The sequence below is a fragment of the Diadema antillarum genome, unplaced genomic scaffold (genome assembly GCF_040938485.1).
Source record: "Diadema antillarum isolate AM-2024a unplaced genomic scaffold, OU_Dant_1.0 seq00000697_RagTag, whole genome shotgun sequence".
In the NCBI taxonomy this organism is placed as follows: Eukaryota; Metazoa; Echinodermata; class Echinoidea; order Diadematoida; family Diadematidae; genus Diadema; species Diadema antillarum.
This window is the reverse complement of record NW_027271602.1, coordinates 272337-291168: the sequence shown is the minus strand read 5'-3', so window position 1 is coordinate 291168 and position 18832 is coordinate 272337. Positions and strand designations below refer to the sequence as shown.

The 18832-nt window shown below is 39.1% G+C and overlaps 2 protein-coding genes across 2 annotated transcripts; both read left to right on the top strand.

The window, feature by feature from the left end:
- Positions 1-826: 826 nt before the first annotated feature.
- On the top strand, positions 827-2714 carry LOC139737640 (microtubule-associated protein 10-like; the record flags this gene model as incomplete). The annotated part of the gene is made up of 1 exon (XM_071648316.1): positions 827-2714. A coding segment is annotated over exon 1 (1872 nt), but the record flags the coding sequence as incomplete, so codon positions are not given.
- A 3009-nt stretch (positions 2715-5723) lies between these two features.
- Positions 5724-6683, top strand: LOC139737639 (uncharacterized). Its single transcript, XM_071648315.1, has one exon. It carries the CDS (start codon positions 5724-5726, stop codon positions 6588-6590), a length of 867 nt encoding a protein of 288 aa, XP_071504416.1. The 3' UTR covers positions 6591-6683.
- Positions 6684-18832: the final 12149 nt, after the last annotated feature.

Below are 18832 nucleotides of genomic sequence, written 5' to 3'. Positions count from 1 at the left end.
ATAACCAAACACAAAATTTCATTCATTAACGCTGTGTCTTCAAAGCACTAACTAGACTTAGCTCTATCTTTTTCGGTTTGACAGAAGAAGATTAAAGAAAGATCTAGGGGGCGTTTCATCAACGAGTTCGTCGGAGTTTTCACCGACAAATTTGCTATCAGCCAATCAGACCAAGGATTTCATTAGCTTTTAACAGTTGTCAGTGTAAATCCTTGCGTCTGATTGGCTGATAGCAAATTTGTCAGTGAAAACTCCGACGAACTCGTTGATGAAACGCCCCCCAGAGTTTAGGGACGCTGAAGCTTCAAACACCTCCCCCCCCCCCCCTTCGGCGGTGTGTGTGTGTGTGGGGGGGGGGGGGGACTATTTGAACAAATTAAGATCATATCACCATTAAAGATGTTATATGCCAAATCTGGTGAAATTTCTTTGTGGGGTTTACAAGAAAATGCCGAAAATGTAAAAAAAAAAAAAAAAAAAAAAAACGATGGTCGCTAAGACAGGTGGTAAAGATGATAATGGTTGAGATCACACGCAGCTTTGATTGAGAGTTTGTCTTCCATCTACGAGTATACATAATATAGGTAAAATGAATGGTTTGCACATTTCCCGGCAAAACTGAACATTATTTGCGCATTTCCCGGCGGCGCGGCCAGCAGTAAGGAGGCGTCGTATGGTGGCGGGTTATTTGGATTGAATATACCCCGTTACTGCCTAATCTACAAATTATTTCATGGATCTTGTTGCCGAATATCGAAGCATCGATCATATTGGACTATTGCCGGAGACTGAAGTACATATAAAGTTCGATGTGAATGTGATTAAATCGTAAACAGCTAAACATGAATGCAGAAGAAACACTCTTTTCGCTGGAGTTGGCAGTCAATTCGGTGCGCGTAGTCCCACGCACGTTACTTTGTCGTATGCCCGCAGTAGCATTCCGGCTTCTCGATTTTCCGTCAGTTATCATCGAGCAAATGGAGTCGACTGAGATGAAGCAGATAAAGGAAGCTGTTCAGAGAGTTTGGGGTAATGGGAATGATGTGCCAATTCAACTGGAGGAGCTGAAAGATCGCCATGGTAATTATGAATTCAATAAAGGGAAGTCATCTCTCTTTAAATACAACATCAACTCACTTCAGTCTCACCTACTCAATACACCTCTCTATGTCATGATTGTCGAGCTGTGGAATAATACACCAAAGTTGGTTGGTCACTGCAATGTAGCTCTGAATGGGATGATGAATGAAATCAAGGCTGATGTAATAGAATCTGGGATATCTATTCCCTCCGTCCATGGAATTCAAGGACGGTTTCCAATATTTAATTTGATGGGCAGTGAGGTAGGCTGGATATCACTTGGGATCAGAATGCTCAGTCTCGGAGGTAATCTCATCCCTCACATCCCTGATGCAGCTTTAACCGGTCGCTCAACGGCAACTATCAGTCATCCCCTTGGTGATGTTGATATTAATGTGCCCAAATCTAATCCCAAAGGTGCACCATCAAAACAATACCAAGGTAAAGCTGAAGAAGAAACAACAAATCATGCTGACCAAAAGACAAGATCTGCATCCTTGTCGATACCCCCAATACCAAAGCATGTGGAAGTAGATGTTGCCCATCCAGCACATGATTTAAAACCAGTTCAAAGTGATTACACAGAGAATGTGGATGAAGTTGGTGCTGTTTCTCATGGAAGTGGTACAGGAAAAGGTCACAAGCATATTGAGGCCAATGGCAATACCCATCAGTCCAATCCATGCCACTCCACTGTCTTTTTGGAGTCTGAGCAATCAAGTGATGTAGACATCATTACAAATACTCACATCCCACCTCCTCTGTACTTCAATTCAGTGAATGAACCCGCAAAGGAAAGAAAAAGAGACTCTGAGGTTCGTTCTGGTGTCCAACAAACAATCCATGCACAAAATACTGCTGAAACATGGAGGAAATCTGTGGATATGCAAAGTGATTCAAAGGCTTCATCATCATCTCTTGGGGAGAGAAGAGAGCTTGAAGTGCACTATGTGTTACATCCACCACAGTATCAGGGTGAACCAAGTGTAAGGAAAACACTAAGGAAGCATCACAGAGATAAATCAGAGAAATCTATGAAGAATCTTGAAAACAGCTCTGCAGGTAAAGCTGAGGTATCAAGAGGAGGTTATGAGGATGAACAAGAGAATATTGGCCACCAAACTGTAGAAGACTTGAGACGAATGCCCATTCTCAATGCTCTCTTGCATGAGCTAAGTCTTCTGTATAGACAAGATGGCAGTGCATTACTTCCACCACCAATTGGAAACAATTTTCCCAATTACCCTGAAGAAAAACAACACCATAAAAAGCAAGGGAGTGTTCAAAAGGAGTCTAAAACTGTTCATCATAAAGAACCTGAGCCATCCCCTGTAGTAAAGTCCCAGTCCCTGAAAACCTATCGACATAAGCACAGGGACTGTGCCAAGCCTCCAAGTGGGGTCCCTGCATCAAAGGGATGGCTAAGGCAGGAGCCAGCAGTTCGCAGGAAAAAAGAAACCAAGCTGCAATTCAAGATGACCAACTCACAGAAACTTCGCCTGCAGCGGCATAACCCAGATGCATATCAGCTCTTGGAGGAGCAGGAGCGGATAGCTGAGATACAATTCCAAATTCGTTCTGCCCAGCTGCAGGAGGAAAGGTCAAAGAATTCAGCACACAGGCAGAGATCCAAGAGAACTTTATCTGCAAGACCACACCAGTTGGAAGAGTCATATCAGCTCCAGGAGAGAAATGTATCAACAGAAATTTCTCGGCATCAGGATAATTTGTCTCCTAAGGACAAGACTGAAGATCCTGGATATGCCGCTGGACTAGGTAAGCAAGCAAAATGCAGAACTCATGTAAAAATTGTATCAATGGCAGGTGCTGAGTTTTGAGTGACTCACTTGATTACATGTGAAATTACTGTTTGTGTATCTGTTGACTCAAATATAATCTGCGACTACAAGGACTGAGGATTACTGATTTGTTTATTCCCCCTTTTTGGGAGCAGGGGTGTAACTTACAGCATAGTGTCTTTCTTCAAAGTAATTATCATAACATCAGATATGCTGTCAAATATCTTTAAGAAATATGGCACTCGTAAGAAACCAAGGTAAAATCATAGCATTTTCTTCTTCATTCATTCTGCTAGTCTGTACAAATGTGTTCAGATTGTAAAAGCATTTTCCATTAGATGTCATGTTGTAAAGTTTAATTTGTTAAAGTGAGTCATTTGCATATTTGAAAAAAGAAATGCATTATGTTGCTGTTTGAAACATTCTTTTCTATTTTATTACCCATTCTTACAGATTTTCATGAAAGGAATTCACCTTTTTTTTTTCAGAAACCTACATGATTTCTGCAGATATCCTGGTCAATCAAGAAGAAGAGGTCAGCAAAAAGACATTGCAGTATCTCCCCAAGCAAGCTGTGGAGCACCCAGAGCATCCAGCTCCTGAAATGCTTCCAGAAAATGGTAAGGTCGTCTTTTTCCTTTCCTCAGGTGACATTGAGACAAAAAACAAACAAAAACAAACAAACCAAAACAAAATTAACCCCAAAAATAAACAAAGGAGGCTCAGAGTAAGTATTATGTTATGTGTAGTTTCAAAAAATGAAGTTGCAATGTACACATTTTCTTTTTCAAACCATCACCATGGAGTTGTTTTATCCCTCTCCATGTCCCATATTAAAGGGATGGTACAGTATTGGTGGAGATGAGAATTGGGCTTTTAACTTTTTGCGAGATACCAAGAAAACACTTAAGATATAGTACAAAGCATACCATTTTAAGAGGAATTCAAAGTATATTTGATGAAAATCGGGTTTGGAATAACTGAAACATCCAAAAACAAAGTAAAACAAAGTGATCGTAATAAAGTGTGGGTCCCACACTTTATTAGAATCGCTCTTTTTGGATATAATCTCAGCCATTTCAAAACCAATTTTCATCAAATAAACATTGATTTCCTCATAGAATTACAAACCTCTTTCATATTTCGTAAGAGGTTTCTCATTATTTCACCAAAATTGTTAGAAACCCGAAATTAGGTCTCAACCAAAACTGTACGATCCCTTTAAAGGTAATAGATGAAAAGTCACATTGCTTCAGTTTCCTTCAATGACTTTTTACGTATGATTGTAGGTGAACATGTTATGACTCTTCTTTCATCGTTGATTGATTGATTTTATTAATGCATTTCTTTTTTATACATAAATGTAACACAAATTCAATTGAACAAAGTTGTTGACTACAAAATTGTTTGAATCTAACAGTTGAAACAGGTAACTGTGTAACTAAAATATGCAGCATTATTCCGTGATATCATAATACAAATTATAGATTACTCACTGGCTAGTGTTTAGCAGTACTAATCAGTGTTAATCCCATTATCTTGTTCTAAGTGTGATTTGTGAAAAAAAAAAATGATCCCCAATCTTTGTCTATCTTAAGTGATGACATGATTTGTAAATCATGTAAGTGATGCCTGATCCTTTTAGCCAGAGCTATTGGGACATTTGTTTCCCTTGTTTGCATAATTTTTGATTGACATCACTTATGTAGCCATGCAATGCACCGACTAAGTTGAACACAAATCTTCATTACAATGTTGGTTTTTTTTTCTAAATAAAAATCGAAATTATTCTTCTCATCGAGGTATCTTAGAGTTGTTATGTCATAGCAATAATTATGCTGCTTGTTTATTGGTAGTTAATGATTTTGTAATGTCTTTCTCTTGGATGTACTGTATGTACAAACCACTGGGACTCTTGTTAATGAATGACATCATGGCCACATCTGCATCGAAGTGCTTGTAACCAATATGTGACCGTGCACCTCAAAACGAACATAAAGTCGCACACACTGATTTTGCGTGAGCACTGAAAATAAGTGAAATGAGTCAACCTAGCCGAACTTGACTTTTTCATATTTTCTGAAAGAGCGGGTCTTCTTTTACATTATGCTAAAATTTGGTATTATAAAACGAGCAGGAAAGTGTGTTTTTTTAGCAGTTTATCTCGAACATTTTTGGTAGAATAGTGAGATTAGGTGTGTTTTTAGAGTTCCCTTTTTCATTTCTGAAAAACCTTGTCAACACTCTTCGCTTTCAACTCTAATAACTTTTGAAAGGATAGTGCTACTGCTTTGAAAGTTGGCATTAATTATGGACAGAATGTGTTAATGAGGCATGCTTAATTTCATTTTAATTTGATAATCCCTTCATTGTTGTTACTCTGGTGGTTTACTTCCTGTTTGTTGTCCCATTCATCGCACAGCCAGCACGGTTTGGTAAGGATTAAGTGCTTGAATAGACACTGTACTTCAGAGCCTCTTTTCTCAGTTCACACTTTTCCTGAGTTTGTGCTTTCTTTCCAATATTTAGATAGGTTAGGAGAGTCCATTTGATTTGAGTTATACATCATTTTAAAGCTTAAGGTCTGCTCTTTCAGAATATGTTCTTAACTAAAAATTCATGTCTGGCGACTTTTTGTTTGTTTTGAGGTGCAGGGTCACATATTATCAGTGTGAACATTTGCAACTTGAGACTTCCATGATATTCTCATCTTTGTGTCATTTTCATGATAGACCAAGCTGCTATCAAAATAAAACAATGTTTTCACAGATCACATTGCTGCACTTTCCATAAGACCAAGATGTAAACCAGACATTTGTTGAGGAGAGGTTTTGTTTGTTTTTAATGCGTTCCACAGATATTAGTAGCAGCGAAAAGAGTGTCCACAGTATCAGCATCCGTTTACCATCTGCCTTGGACCAGGATGATGCAGATGATGGAGACAGTGCCAATGACTCATCTGCTGAGAACAGCCAAAATGACGAGTCAAAGGCTGTCAATGTTCCTGGATTCTCCATGGACGATCTTGAAGGAACAGGTGTGCAAACAGAAACTGCGGTATCAGGTAATGACAGTGGAAAACGAGGCATGGAAATCTACTCTGATGATTTTGATGACTCCTACAGGTTTGAATCAACAGGCGAGCAGGAGCTTGCTAGCATTAAATCCTCAGATGGCTCTGCAAGAGCTTCTCATCACTCACCACTCAGTGATCAGCACAGTCCATCTGTCCTGTCCAGAGATGAAGCTCAACGCAGTCATTCTAGTGCTAGTAGCTACAGAACTGCCATGTCTGTGGAGTCATCTGGTGGCAGTAAAGGAAGAGATGCAGATGCTGTGTCAAAGACTTCAACAGCAACCTCCAAATCCTCCAAGTTCAGTGGTAGTGTTGGCTCTAAATATCCGACAAGTGTCCTCAGTATTCCACAACCGCAGATGTCCGCAAACTCACCTGTCCCACTCGCAAGACGTTCAACCGCAAAATCTGTAGCTTTCAAGCACGGTAGTGAGTCTCAGCCACCGAAACCCAAGCCCCGTCACTCGCTGGAGCGGACCACCAGCTCCATCTCAAACACCTCCTTGCTGGCTCCAGACCTGACGCTCTCTGGCAATAGCTCTGCTGTGAACACATCAGAGTTGAGACCAGACTCCAGTGATGATTACCAACCTGATGGCAACTACTCTGATGATTTTGACAGTGATGATACATAGAGCATTGGGGATGAGTGGAGTGAGAGGACACTTATTCCCTGTGTGTATTGTGTATCTGCTAACCTTCAATGTGTACATGAGTATTCTGAGTCAGTTATTCTTCCCAAACTTTGGTCATGATACATATATCAGACTAACCTCATGACATATGATAACGCGATATCACTCCGAAAAGGGTTGACAATTTTTAAGACTCCCCTCCCCCCCCCCCCCCCCAAAAAAAAAAAAAAGATATTCAGAAAAAATTAATCAAGTCATTGCCAATGACTTTCAGTGAAATGTGCTCTTAATAATGAGGAAAACACATCAGGACAGAATTATGACGATATGGTACATGAGTGAGTTGAACTTGCTTTTGAAACTGCTATGAGTATCCTGCTTTTCTAGTAGCTGGTAAATTTGATAAACAATACAACTTTATAGGCATTGCATGATTTTTGTAGAAAAGATGAACCTTGATCTCACAAGCCGTTGGTGCGTATCGTTTAGATCGTATGCATGATACATGTATCAAATCAGTGTTGGATGAGACATATGTTCATAATCACTCTGTTTAAACAGTATTCTTTCAATTTGTCACCCTCCGTGATAAATGTATACTACTGCTGCTACCAGTCAGTCCAGAGCATGCATTTGCTTATAATGCCTCCACCAGCTCGGGTGTCATGAATGATATTGCCCCTCAAGCCCAGTTTATCAGTCAATATTGTATTTATATTTCTTCACAACTGATTGACAAATTGCCCTACATTGATGTAAATAAACACTGAATTAATCAGTGTTTTAGGAGTAGCCATGATATAAAAAATCATGGGCATACATACTAGGGCAGGTTACGAACCTACTTCCTCGTGATCATTCATCAGGCTTCATATCCACAAGACAACCAAGCTTCCGCCTGGCAGCCAGTGCTGGTTCTAATTTTTGTAGCATGCAGTGGGTACTGCGTAATTATTCAAATCTATGAAATTCTTATGTCGAGGTTTTTTTTTTTTATTGCAACTGACTGTCAAAGTGCCCTACCTTAACATAGATAATGACCAAAATAAACAAATGACCATGAATTTTTTTCGCTTTTTTTATCATGGCTACTACTAAAACGCTGAATAAGTTGGTGATTATTTGCATTGATCAATCAGTTGCAATAAAAAACAACCTGATGCAAGAATTTCATGAAAACAAAATTTTCATTCATGAACATCATCTCGGCTAGTATAGTGATTACTGCACATGCATACAGTACCAAGGTACAAACGCACTTAGAGTGGCCATAGGTTTTCTGCTCTGTGCATTACTCTGTTTATGCTGCCATTATGTGGTGTGAGGGGCTTTGTTTGGATTCTGTTCTGTATGTCACACACAGTGCCTTGCCCACATTTTTTTCCTCCACACTTTGATGCCTTTGTTACCCTGTACCATGTAAATTGGCTAGTGGCTGTGGTGTTTGCTTCTACAGTCATATTATGCTAGCATGATCCAAAATATGCTCTCAATTACTGTCTGATATGCTGTTTTCATGCTAATTCAGTATTGGCTGCCCTGACATGAAGAAATCTGTTGCATACTCCATACATCATTTTGTAGTGGAAGGATATTTCAATTCATCCATTTGAAATTACAATTGCACATTCAGCACAGTTTTTCATTTTTAGTCCTTCATGGCTACAGCTCTCCTTGCACAAAGAAATTCTGCATTCAAAAGTACATTTCAGCCTTTCACAATGGTGAATACTATTATTCATCAGGTACTCAACTATGTTGATTACTGTAAAACGAGGAATGTTCGCATGCATTTTAATTTCGCAAATTTCATGGGCGCCAAGATTCGCGAAATTAAAATGCACATGAAAGTTCTTGTCTACTTTATATGCATTGAATGCCAGTGGCAGTTCACGAAAATTTCATGCCGCAAAATAGGCCGTCGGCTTCAATTCACGAAAAATTCATGCCGCGAATATATCATGTTTTACAGTACTTCCTACCTTCCGTCTGGATGTGCTTTCCATTGCAGTTCTCTGTGGTAGAATTTCCATTGTGTCCATGAGAAATATAAAACCAGCCCTCTTGCAATACAGTTGCAATCAAAGGTCCTCTATGTCATATCAAATCAAAGGTCCTCACATGTACATTTGACGTCTCTTCTGAAATTCCCTGGATGATATTGTGTAAAAGTCAGAATCTGTCTGCAATGTGGTATTTATGTGTCAACATGTATGATTCAACATTCAAAGGACCTCTGTAACATATCTATTGAATCGAGTATACAAACTGTATACACTGTCTGTCATTCATTTTGTCCATGGAAAGTTGTAGGTGAAGGTAAGTGGTGTAGTGGTATGTATTTTGCTGAAAAGGAATATGGAAAAAAAGAATAAAGTACTTAAAAAAGTGTGTGGTATGAGCTACATGTATTAAACAGAATTACTTCTACATACTTTCGCCACCTTCAACAATGCTGATCAATTTTTGTTGAGACTTATCCCTTCATGCTAAAATCTCAATATGCAGTAAATAGCATGCAATATGTTTAGCCATAACATGATACATGATTGACAGAATTGGTACCAAGGGACATTCATAATTTTCTTCAGGAGTGTCTGGTCATACAGTAGTGCCATGAATTCTTGCAATGGGCCTTATTTGTCAGAACAAAATTGTCATGCTACTTTGTGTCCCTTCATGCCATTCTATTCTGATCTCAGATTGGTCTCGACAATGTAAAAGTGCATGAAGTCCAAATGTGCACTCTCCATGCACTTCATCAAGCACAGTGCATTGAAAACCACATGCTATCATTAAAATGTATGACCCTGCAGTGGTCGACATGTACCTTATTTGACTTGTTTGAACATGTAGCACCTTGAGGTCAGCTCTACAGGAGTTAAAGGTGCAGAAGTTGAATTGCTGACACAGTTACAGACCATATCAGAGAGAAAATGTGTGCCTTGATGACAGCATGCCAGCCAAATATTGCCTTCATCGATGCTTATTTCTCCAGTCCCAACAGACTGAATTGTTAACTGTATAAATATATGCACATGTGTGAAATGTAATGGGTTAGATATAATTGTACAAACATGTACATGTTTTTTACCTTAGTTATTACAAACAGGGGTTACTATAGTATTCAGCTGTGTAGAATGAAGCTCTTACATTTTGTTTCACTGCAAAGATCTTTTTTTTTGGGGGGGGGGGTGGGTACCTTTTGGCATTGCACACATGTTACAATAATGCTATTATTAAACTCAGGAAAGTCATGTACAATGTAGTAGTAATGTTGTAATTTTATGTGTCTATTAGGGCACTTTGATGTGTAAGTAGGCAAAACCTGTTCAAAGCAATGAAGCAACCGTCTAACAATAACACATCCAGGCAAACAAAAAGCTCAAGTTTGAACATGAAATCTTATATTTATTTGCCAAAAGATTTTTTAAACATAGTTACTCTGATGTTTCCTCTAAGTTTTCAACGATTTTCTGTACAGTAAGTCTACACGACAGTGACACGGAGGACAGAGGCAAAAAAAAAGTAACAACAAATACACACTAAACAAAAGAAACAAAACGGCCGCTCGGGCAAAGATCAGGCATGTGTCATTCACAGACACCGTGTGTAATGATGACATGTAATGCGCACCATTCAACTCTTCATGTTGCTAAATGTTAAACAGAAAAAGTGTGCTAGGATGCATATGATACATGGTGCACGTGCAATATAAATTTAGAGCTTTGAGAACTTTAGTTGATACATATCTTGGGCGAGAATAAAGTAAACAAACATACATTTGTCGATGAGGTGTTTAAAAAAAATGCAGACATGTGCTGATACATGCACTCCAGTTTAGGTGTACCTTTAATCAAGAAGGCTCTATACAAACTATCCCAGACTTGTTTCACTCGTCACGCTCTTGATACATTTGAAATCCTTTAGAAATGGATCAACACAGGTATACCACATTGTAATTAAGGTGTTTACTTCATGAAAAATTCAACACCTAGCCATTTTTTTTTACTATTGTGACATATAATTTGAATGAGAGGTACTCGTAACATTTCAGGTGCACTCTCACATTATGTTTAAAATGGAGTAAAAGCCCAGGGTACGAGCAAATAAGCAGAATGGTCAGAGTATCACACAAATCAGACTTGAAGAAATTAATATGAAATCTAATGTTTTTAACTGCATAATAATGTTGGTCGCAACCACACGCGCAAAATGGAAGCAGTTATTACCTTTCCGATCTGTTATTGACTCTCCCATTGGTTTGTACTTCAAGAAATATTTAAATCTTGTTTATTTTAGGTCTACACAGGAAATCTGCTATAAATCATAGTTTTCTTTATAATTTTCCTTATCCCCAGTATGCACACACCTGTGTATGTATTTGCCTTTATTCTCGTTCAATCATTTTCATACATGTACAATGTATTTGCCATAAAAAGAAGTCAAACTTCACTGGTAGAAAGGTCACCACATGGGGCATTATTCATTAACCCTATTTTAACTGGGCTATTTGAGACCAAGTTTTTACTGGTGGGGGGGGGGGGGGTTCAATTTGACCCCCCCTTTCAGATCTCGGCCGCCGATCGCGCGATCGCCGCAAAATTTTGCCTGAACATAGAGCCGGATGTCAACTACAAGATTACATGGTCATACAAAAGAAAAATCTTGATTTTCTATTTTTAGTAAATTAATTATGCAAATTTACACATGAAATCATATTTTCACCTATAACTCCATTAAAAAGACTGAATGATTGCTAAATTTTTGTGTAAGAGTTCCTCAAGACACATTGAACAATTTTCTTGTAAAAAAATAGCACAATCAAAATCAGTTTCTTTTGTTAATTTCTTATGTATTTCACTGGGGTTTTTTTGACCTTTTATTTTCTAATGTTTTTTGGCCAAAATTTGTTGCAGGCACTTTTTCAAGCTTATCTACATTAAAATTGATTAATTTCTCTAGTTAAAAGTTGAAATAATCTAATTTATATCAATTTAACCAAAAAACACAATTTGCATTGAATTTGCACACGATATCATGAATTTGAGCCGTTTTCGGGTTGACATGCATACGCAAAACATTATGTAACTTCAGAACGGTTAACCCGGACATCGCAAATTTGATCTCAAAATATGCGGGAGACTTCAAAGAAAAAAGTCATGAAACGATGTGGCAAAATCTATGCGCGTTGCAGAATCATGGCGCGAAATGTCAAGGGGGAGGGTAAATTGACCCCCGCCCCCCCCCCCCCCCTCCCCCCCAGTTAGAATAGGGTTAGAATATAAAGAAATAAATGAGACCTATGATGCATTGTTTGGGATATGTACATGTATCTAGGTATCACATTTCATATTTCCTTAATACTGAAATTTTTAGTTTGCAGATTGATAATACGATAAAGATACTACAGGCAAAACTTGTGTGAAAGATTCAAAATGACACAAAATATAACGTTAATCTTTGGAAAATACTGTTTTGTCAATAACACTGGTCAACAACAAATTTGTTGTCTGCGTTTTTTCAGCTGATTTAGGGTAAACCTGATGCGCTGAATCCAAAAATCACATTGGTTTTGCTCAATCAGGTCAAGTTTTTGAGCTACGGCCACATGTCGTTTTTTACGTTTTTGTTCACATTAACACATGTGTGGAGCATTTTAGAAAAGGTCAGTGGGGGTAAAATGCCATTTTGATTAATAGTTTTGATTGGAAATGTTTATTTTAATGACAAAAAGTATTCGGGTCCGATAGTTCTGGGTGATTATGTCGCAAAGGGATCAGTTTGTAGTCATAAAAACCTTGAAATCTTCCAAAAATTAGTGCAGCAAGGCATAAAGTTGATGCAGGTGAATGAGATGGCTTTAACCAGAAGATCGTGCAGAAATAAGCCCGACGTGTTCTGCTACATATGTGGAGAATACACCATTGCTCCTAATAGGAAGCCAGTCACAAGTTTCATAAGGCGTGCTTACCATGCTTATTTTGGTACTAAGCTTGGTGACCAGGATAAAGCTTGGGCACCACACATGGTGTGCAAGGCATGCACCGAGACTCTGCGTGGGTGGACCAATGGCAAGAGGAGTCTGAACTTTGGAATTCCCATGGTTTGGAGGGAGCCGACAAACCATGTCACTGACTGCTACTTCTGCGCTATTGATGTAACTGGGATTAACAGAAAGAATCGGAGCAGCCTCAAGTATCCTGATCTTCAATCAGCACGTCGTCCTGTAGCTCATTGTGATGAAATTCCAGTACCCATCTTCAGAGAACTTCCTGACATTAGTGACGAAGATGCCTCCAGTGTTGAAGGACATGAGGCAGAAGAACAAGAAGTGGTTTTTGAAGATGATGCTCCACATCCATTTTCCCAAAAGGAATTGAATGATCTAGTTCGCGACCTCAGCTTGTCAAAGGACTCTGCCGAACTGTTGGCATCCAGATTGAAGGAAAAAAACCTCCTCTCTGACAGTGCTCGCATCAGCTTCTTCCGCAACAGGCATCAAGAGTACCTCCGTTTTTTCTCTGAAGAGAATGACTTGGTGTACTGTGTAGATATTGCGCAGCTTCTACTTAAGCTTGGAGTGTCACAGTACGAACCCAAAGATTGGAGACTCTTCATTGACAGCAGCAACCGATCACTGAAATGTGTTTTGCTACACAACGGCAACCAGTTTGCCTCTGTACCCATCGCTCACTCAACTACACTGAAGGAGAAGTATGAAGCGGTGAAGTATGTGCTGGAGAAAATTGGTTATGATCAGCATAAGTGGTTTATTTGTGTTGACCTGAAGATGGTGAACTTTCTGTTGGGACAACAGAGTGGCTTCACCAAGTACCCATGTTTTCTGTGCATGTGGGATAGTAGGGATCGTGCTCAGCATTACACTAAGAAGGACTGGCCTGTACGAGAGGAATTGGTGCCTTGCAAAGAAAGGAATGTCATCAACGACCCTCTGGTGGACCGAGACAGAATACTCTTCCCACCGCTGCACATCAAGCTCGGCTTAATCAAGCAGTTCACCAAGGCTCTGGACAAGGATGGTGACTGCTTCACTTACTTGTGCCAGGCTTTTCCAGGATTGTCCATGGAGAAAAAGAAAGCTGGCATCTTTGATGGTCCTCAGATTCGTCAGCTCATCAGAGATCCAGAGTTCGAAAACTCAATGAATGAAGTGGAACTGGAAGCATGGAAAGCATTTGTTCTGGTAGTGAAGAACTTTCTTGGCAACATTAAAGCCAGAAACTACACAGAACTTGTCAACAACATGCTGACTGCTTTCAGAAACCTTGGCTGCAACATGAGCATCAAGATGCACTACCTATTTTCACATATGGACCGGTTTCCTGAGAACCTGGGTTCAATGAGTGACGAGCAGGGGGAAAGATTCCATCAGGACATGAAAGAGATGGAGACCAGGTATCAGGGTCGCTGGGACGCAGTCATGATGGCTGACTACTGTTGGACTCTGAAGAGAGACCTCCCTGATGCTGAGCATTCCAGGAGTTCGAAGAAACGGAAGTTCAAGCCCTGACGTTTGAACAATGGTGAAGCAACATGCAATTTACGTGTACTTACCTTTATCAATGCCCACCATTCAGTTTAGAGCAATTGATGTTTCTAAGATCAGGTAATCAATATATGTCGCTGGAAAAACATTTTTTTTCTCTTAAAGATATATTTAGCGTGATATATGTGACAAAAATCAGCTGATAATACCACAAAAATGTAATCGATTTTGTCACAAGATCTATTTTTTTTTTTCAAATCATCTTAGCCTGTTGGCCACTTGAACCGAGTGGTCCCTGTACAAAGTCTATGGGAACTACAGAATTGAGTATTCAAAGGGTTAACACAAAAACTTGACCTGATGGAGAGAAACGGATGCCATTTCCTGATTCAGCACTACAAAAATACCCTAAATCAGTTGTAGAAATCAAGACAACATTCAAAAAGTTAAAAATTGTTGCCCAGTGTAATCTCTATAACATCTACTGTTTTTTATGCCAATGTCACGTAAAGAAAAGGAAATAAGAAAACCATTTTAGGGCCATTCAAAACCATAATTATACTTCATATTTTGGCCCTTCTACATTTTACAGCCAAGAAAACCCCATTTCATCCACTATTATATTGTTAACTGGAATTGGAACAGAGAAAAACAAGCAAAATATGACTGACATGGTTGTCAGTTTACAGTTGCCATGGTAACCAGCAATATGGGACATAGCTAAATTATGCATTGTATATATCGAAATGTTCGCAATGAAATTTTAGGAAAGTCACTAAAGGTAGTCGTAATTGGGTTAAAGGCGTAAGAGTGGCAAATGAAAATATGGTAGGGACATAATGTGCCCCCTCCCCCTCCTTTGGGCTTTTATAGGGTTAAAGGGGTGATTTGCGATTAGTTCTCAAGGCATTCACAAAGTCTACTCGGGATGGTATCGAGGTGGCTAGATCTAGATAAGAAGGTTAACTGTTGACGGATCATTGGCACATTAGTGGCTAATAAAAAAGGGGGAAATATGGCTTTACACACGAACTTCGTCAATCCTGACTTTGCTTTGCGACGCAGATGTGGATCTTTTAGTACAAATGTATATTGTTTTCCACAGAAATTGTATAAACAACTCTTTGGCACGATCAATCATGATGCTCATATACACGAATGCAGATTGGTGGATAACTTTATACATGTACTGTACTCTTATTTCAGATGGACATGCGTCACACACGGATATACTGTATCATTCTTGAAGATTTTCAGTGAAGCACAAAAAGAAACCTGCGAGTAACAAGCAAGCACACGTCAACATATCGGATAGCTGTTTTACATAGCTCATTACCATTTTCCTGATCATACCAAACAAACTTTATCACACTTTAACTCCAGTTAGATATATTTCATATTGTACAGAAATAAAGTTGTCAAACGTTTTTCTGCAATCATACATGCATGCAAACTAAACTAAGCCTTATTCATAATCACTTCACACTAGATCTCATCACTATCGGCATATCCGCGCACTACATTTCCCATCCTGCACATCAAGAAAGTGAGGAAATACAGACACACACAAAAAAAAAGAGTAAGCAAAGCAAAACCAACTTTTAGGCACACGATAAGGCAGATCAACCCTGTCTCTTGTTTAGTGATACATTGTACAATGTATGTCGTAATGATGTATTTTGTCGTCAATATGCAGTATTCCATCTACTAGTACTCCATTGGCCTTTACGAAATGCATGAAAAGCTACATCAAGTTCATGTTTAAGTTTGTGCCCTGAATTGTGGATTCACACTACATGTACACCAGTACAAAATGATATGCTGCCATGTCCTCAAAGTGCAGTGAACTGGTAGCTCGGAATGATACTTCGGCGACTGTATTTTTAGAGAGAGGTATTCAATATGTAATTCAACCGGGAAAACCTACTGAACTAAGTATGCGAGTAACCCTCGAAATGATGTGTTTAATTATCTACAACATAAATAAGACAATATTCTACAACTCATCACCTTTACCTAACACACAAACACGGCACATAGGCACATAAGTTCACGGACAAATTTGTACCTTAAATGCAGATAAATACTGTCCGGCGCGGTAATCTTTGAGCGCAGAGGGTATTTAGCAAGTCAGGATAAATATACGATGAACATGCTGTACGGTACTTGCAAGAATAATACCTGGGCAAGATTTAACCTGTCAAGGCAAGTTAACCCAAGGGCACAAAAATTAACAAAGAGCTTATAAATGTACACTGTTGTACTTGTTCAACTGCAATTTTTCATTCACGGACTACCACTGCAAGTACAATGTCATTAGTTACACCGCTGTTGTAGGAATACTGCATTTCAATGACTGTAGAACAGCGGCGCAAACGTGGAGAGGTAGGCAGTTGGCCTGCGGAAGCTCTTCCATTGGGCCCACATTTCCAATTATTGCAGTGCTTTGGTAAAGTGCGAAGAGTAGGTGGGGCTTCAATAATTTCGTAAGTGTTGATAATGTAGGGGCCTATTCATTGTGCATTGTACAATCACGCTGCACTGATCTCCCCGACGACAGCAAGGAATGACCGATGCTCCTCTCTACTCTACCACCTCGGTAAACTGTCAAAGGTCAAACTGTCGCGACGGCTTGTGGAACTGACACACTTCTTTATCATCATCAAGTACCAGCGCTTACGTCTCACGTATCTCTTATCTCTGCTAAATGGAACACATGATTCCACATGAAGCCACAACATTTCTCATGTTCATGTAGATTTACGTGATATAACATTCCCTCCATGATGGACGTATATTTGTAGAAACAAACACTGATCCAAAGTCGTCGACTAGTCGGGCTACATGAGCAACAAACAGCATGTATTTACGAAAACCTCATGAACAAGCCTAAATTCAATGACTAGGAACGAACTCTCTACGTTAAAAAATAGGGGGAAAAAACGGTGACGTGTAAAAACCGACATGCAAAATTTCACGGCGACAATAATTTTGATGTCGCCAATTTACCCTGTCTCAATGCTTGATTCCCTGACTACACCACTCTCTTCACACTAAATGTTTGTCTAATGTTTGTTTAGATTAACCTTCAAATTGGCGGCACCTACCCAGACCTTACAAGGTTATTCGTTCTATCCGTAAAACATCTAGCTTGACTTGACTTTTATACCATGCTGTGTACAAAGCCACAGGATACTAGAGAGGTGATAGAATAATCCCATCATTTAATTGCAGTGGCAGTGCATACGTAGGTAGTTGCGACTAATCCTGCATCAGTACGTGAAGCTTCAATAAAATCCAGCAACTTTCTTACTCTCAGGTTGTCATACTCTATGTTGATTTGAACGAAACGTGTACAATTGTTTTATTTCCCTCTACTAAGGTCAACTTGAACTTGGAGTGGCATTACACTTTAGTGAGGAATGATAACTTAAATACATTGTATATAGGCCTACAATATAGAATTAAACGTACTTACTTTGTCACTACTTGTTCTCTATTCACATTCACAACATAATTGTTACAGGAATGCTCTCCAGTTAATTGAGACAAGAAGTTGTTATGACCCTGTATGATTACATCGCCGTAGTTTCTGTGGTCCGGAGATCAGACTCTTGTTAACACCCTGAATGGCAACGAAATAATGCGTTTCGTAGCTACTACACGGAATGTTTCAGAGATGATCAAACCTGTATTATTTTTTTCCCTTTCTTTTCCAACTGCACTGGAGAGCAAAAAAATAACATCCCGCTGGCGAGCCACCAAACGTACATTCCTCATACTTATGAAAACAGAGATAAACCGATTGGCGATACGACGACTTGACTGGAATTTCTTCTCGCTATTTCTCATCATGTACATGCAGTAGATACACACTATACATCATGTACATGCATACGGAACACATCGCCTGCTATTGTTAACCTAACCGAACTATTGCTGATAAAAACTATTAGCAACGACTGTCAAATTACAGGAGAACATCTCATCTAATCATTCATTGGCAGTAAAAAGGAGGAAGTTCGTTCCCCGGGGGAAAAAGTAGAGTTCATCTTATAACTGGATTAAATACAGTGTTCCTGCCACAATGTACCACATCACTTTCACGATCCATATCATGTGGCTACATAATTTACTTCATATTGTTTTTTCGTCATATTCTTTTTTCTGAGAACTGAAGTTTTTTGTTGTTTTTTTTTCTATTCCTTTTTTCTTCTTCTTTTCTTAATCTCAGTAATTTCACATTGCTTTTGCCGAATGAAAAGTCTGAAGACCTATAAAATATTTACAAAAACATTTAAAGAATATCTTACATCTGCAATTGTAACAGGGACCGCGGAGCCGGAGCTGGGGCCCGAACTGCACCCCCTCCTACCAACACCCACCCACACACACACTTTTTGATAAAGACAATTATTATTTTTAAAAAACCACAATAAAACCCGCACTTTCTGAGGGTTCCGTCCAGAGATTCCCCCCGTCCGAAGGAGAGTACCATCAATCCGCGATCCAACCACGAGCACTAACAAGAAAAAAAAAGTTCCGCCACCCCTGAAAAATACAACACTAACATGTCCTTCCGATGATGATATTTATTATGAAGAATAAATAATGTGAAAACATGAATAAAGAAAAAAAGAAGAAATGTGGGTCACTGTCTGCTTGATCACTTCCGAGAGATCAATTATTGAAGACCTCGAGCAAAAACATCTGTCCAGAAAAAGAAAAATAG

Excerpts from the sequence above, each read along its gene's own strand:
- LOC139737639 (XM_071648315.1), top strand. The coding sequence starts at position 5,724 with ATGCGTTCCACAGATATTAGTAGCAGCGAAAAGAGTGTCCACAGTATC.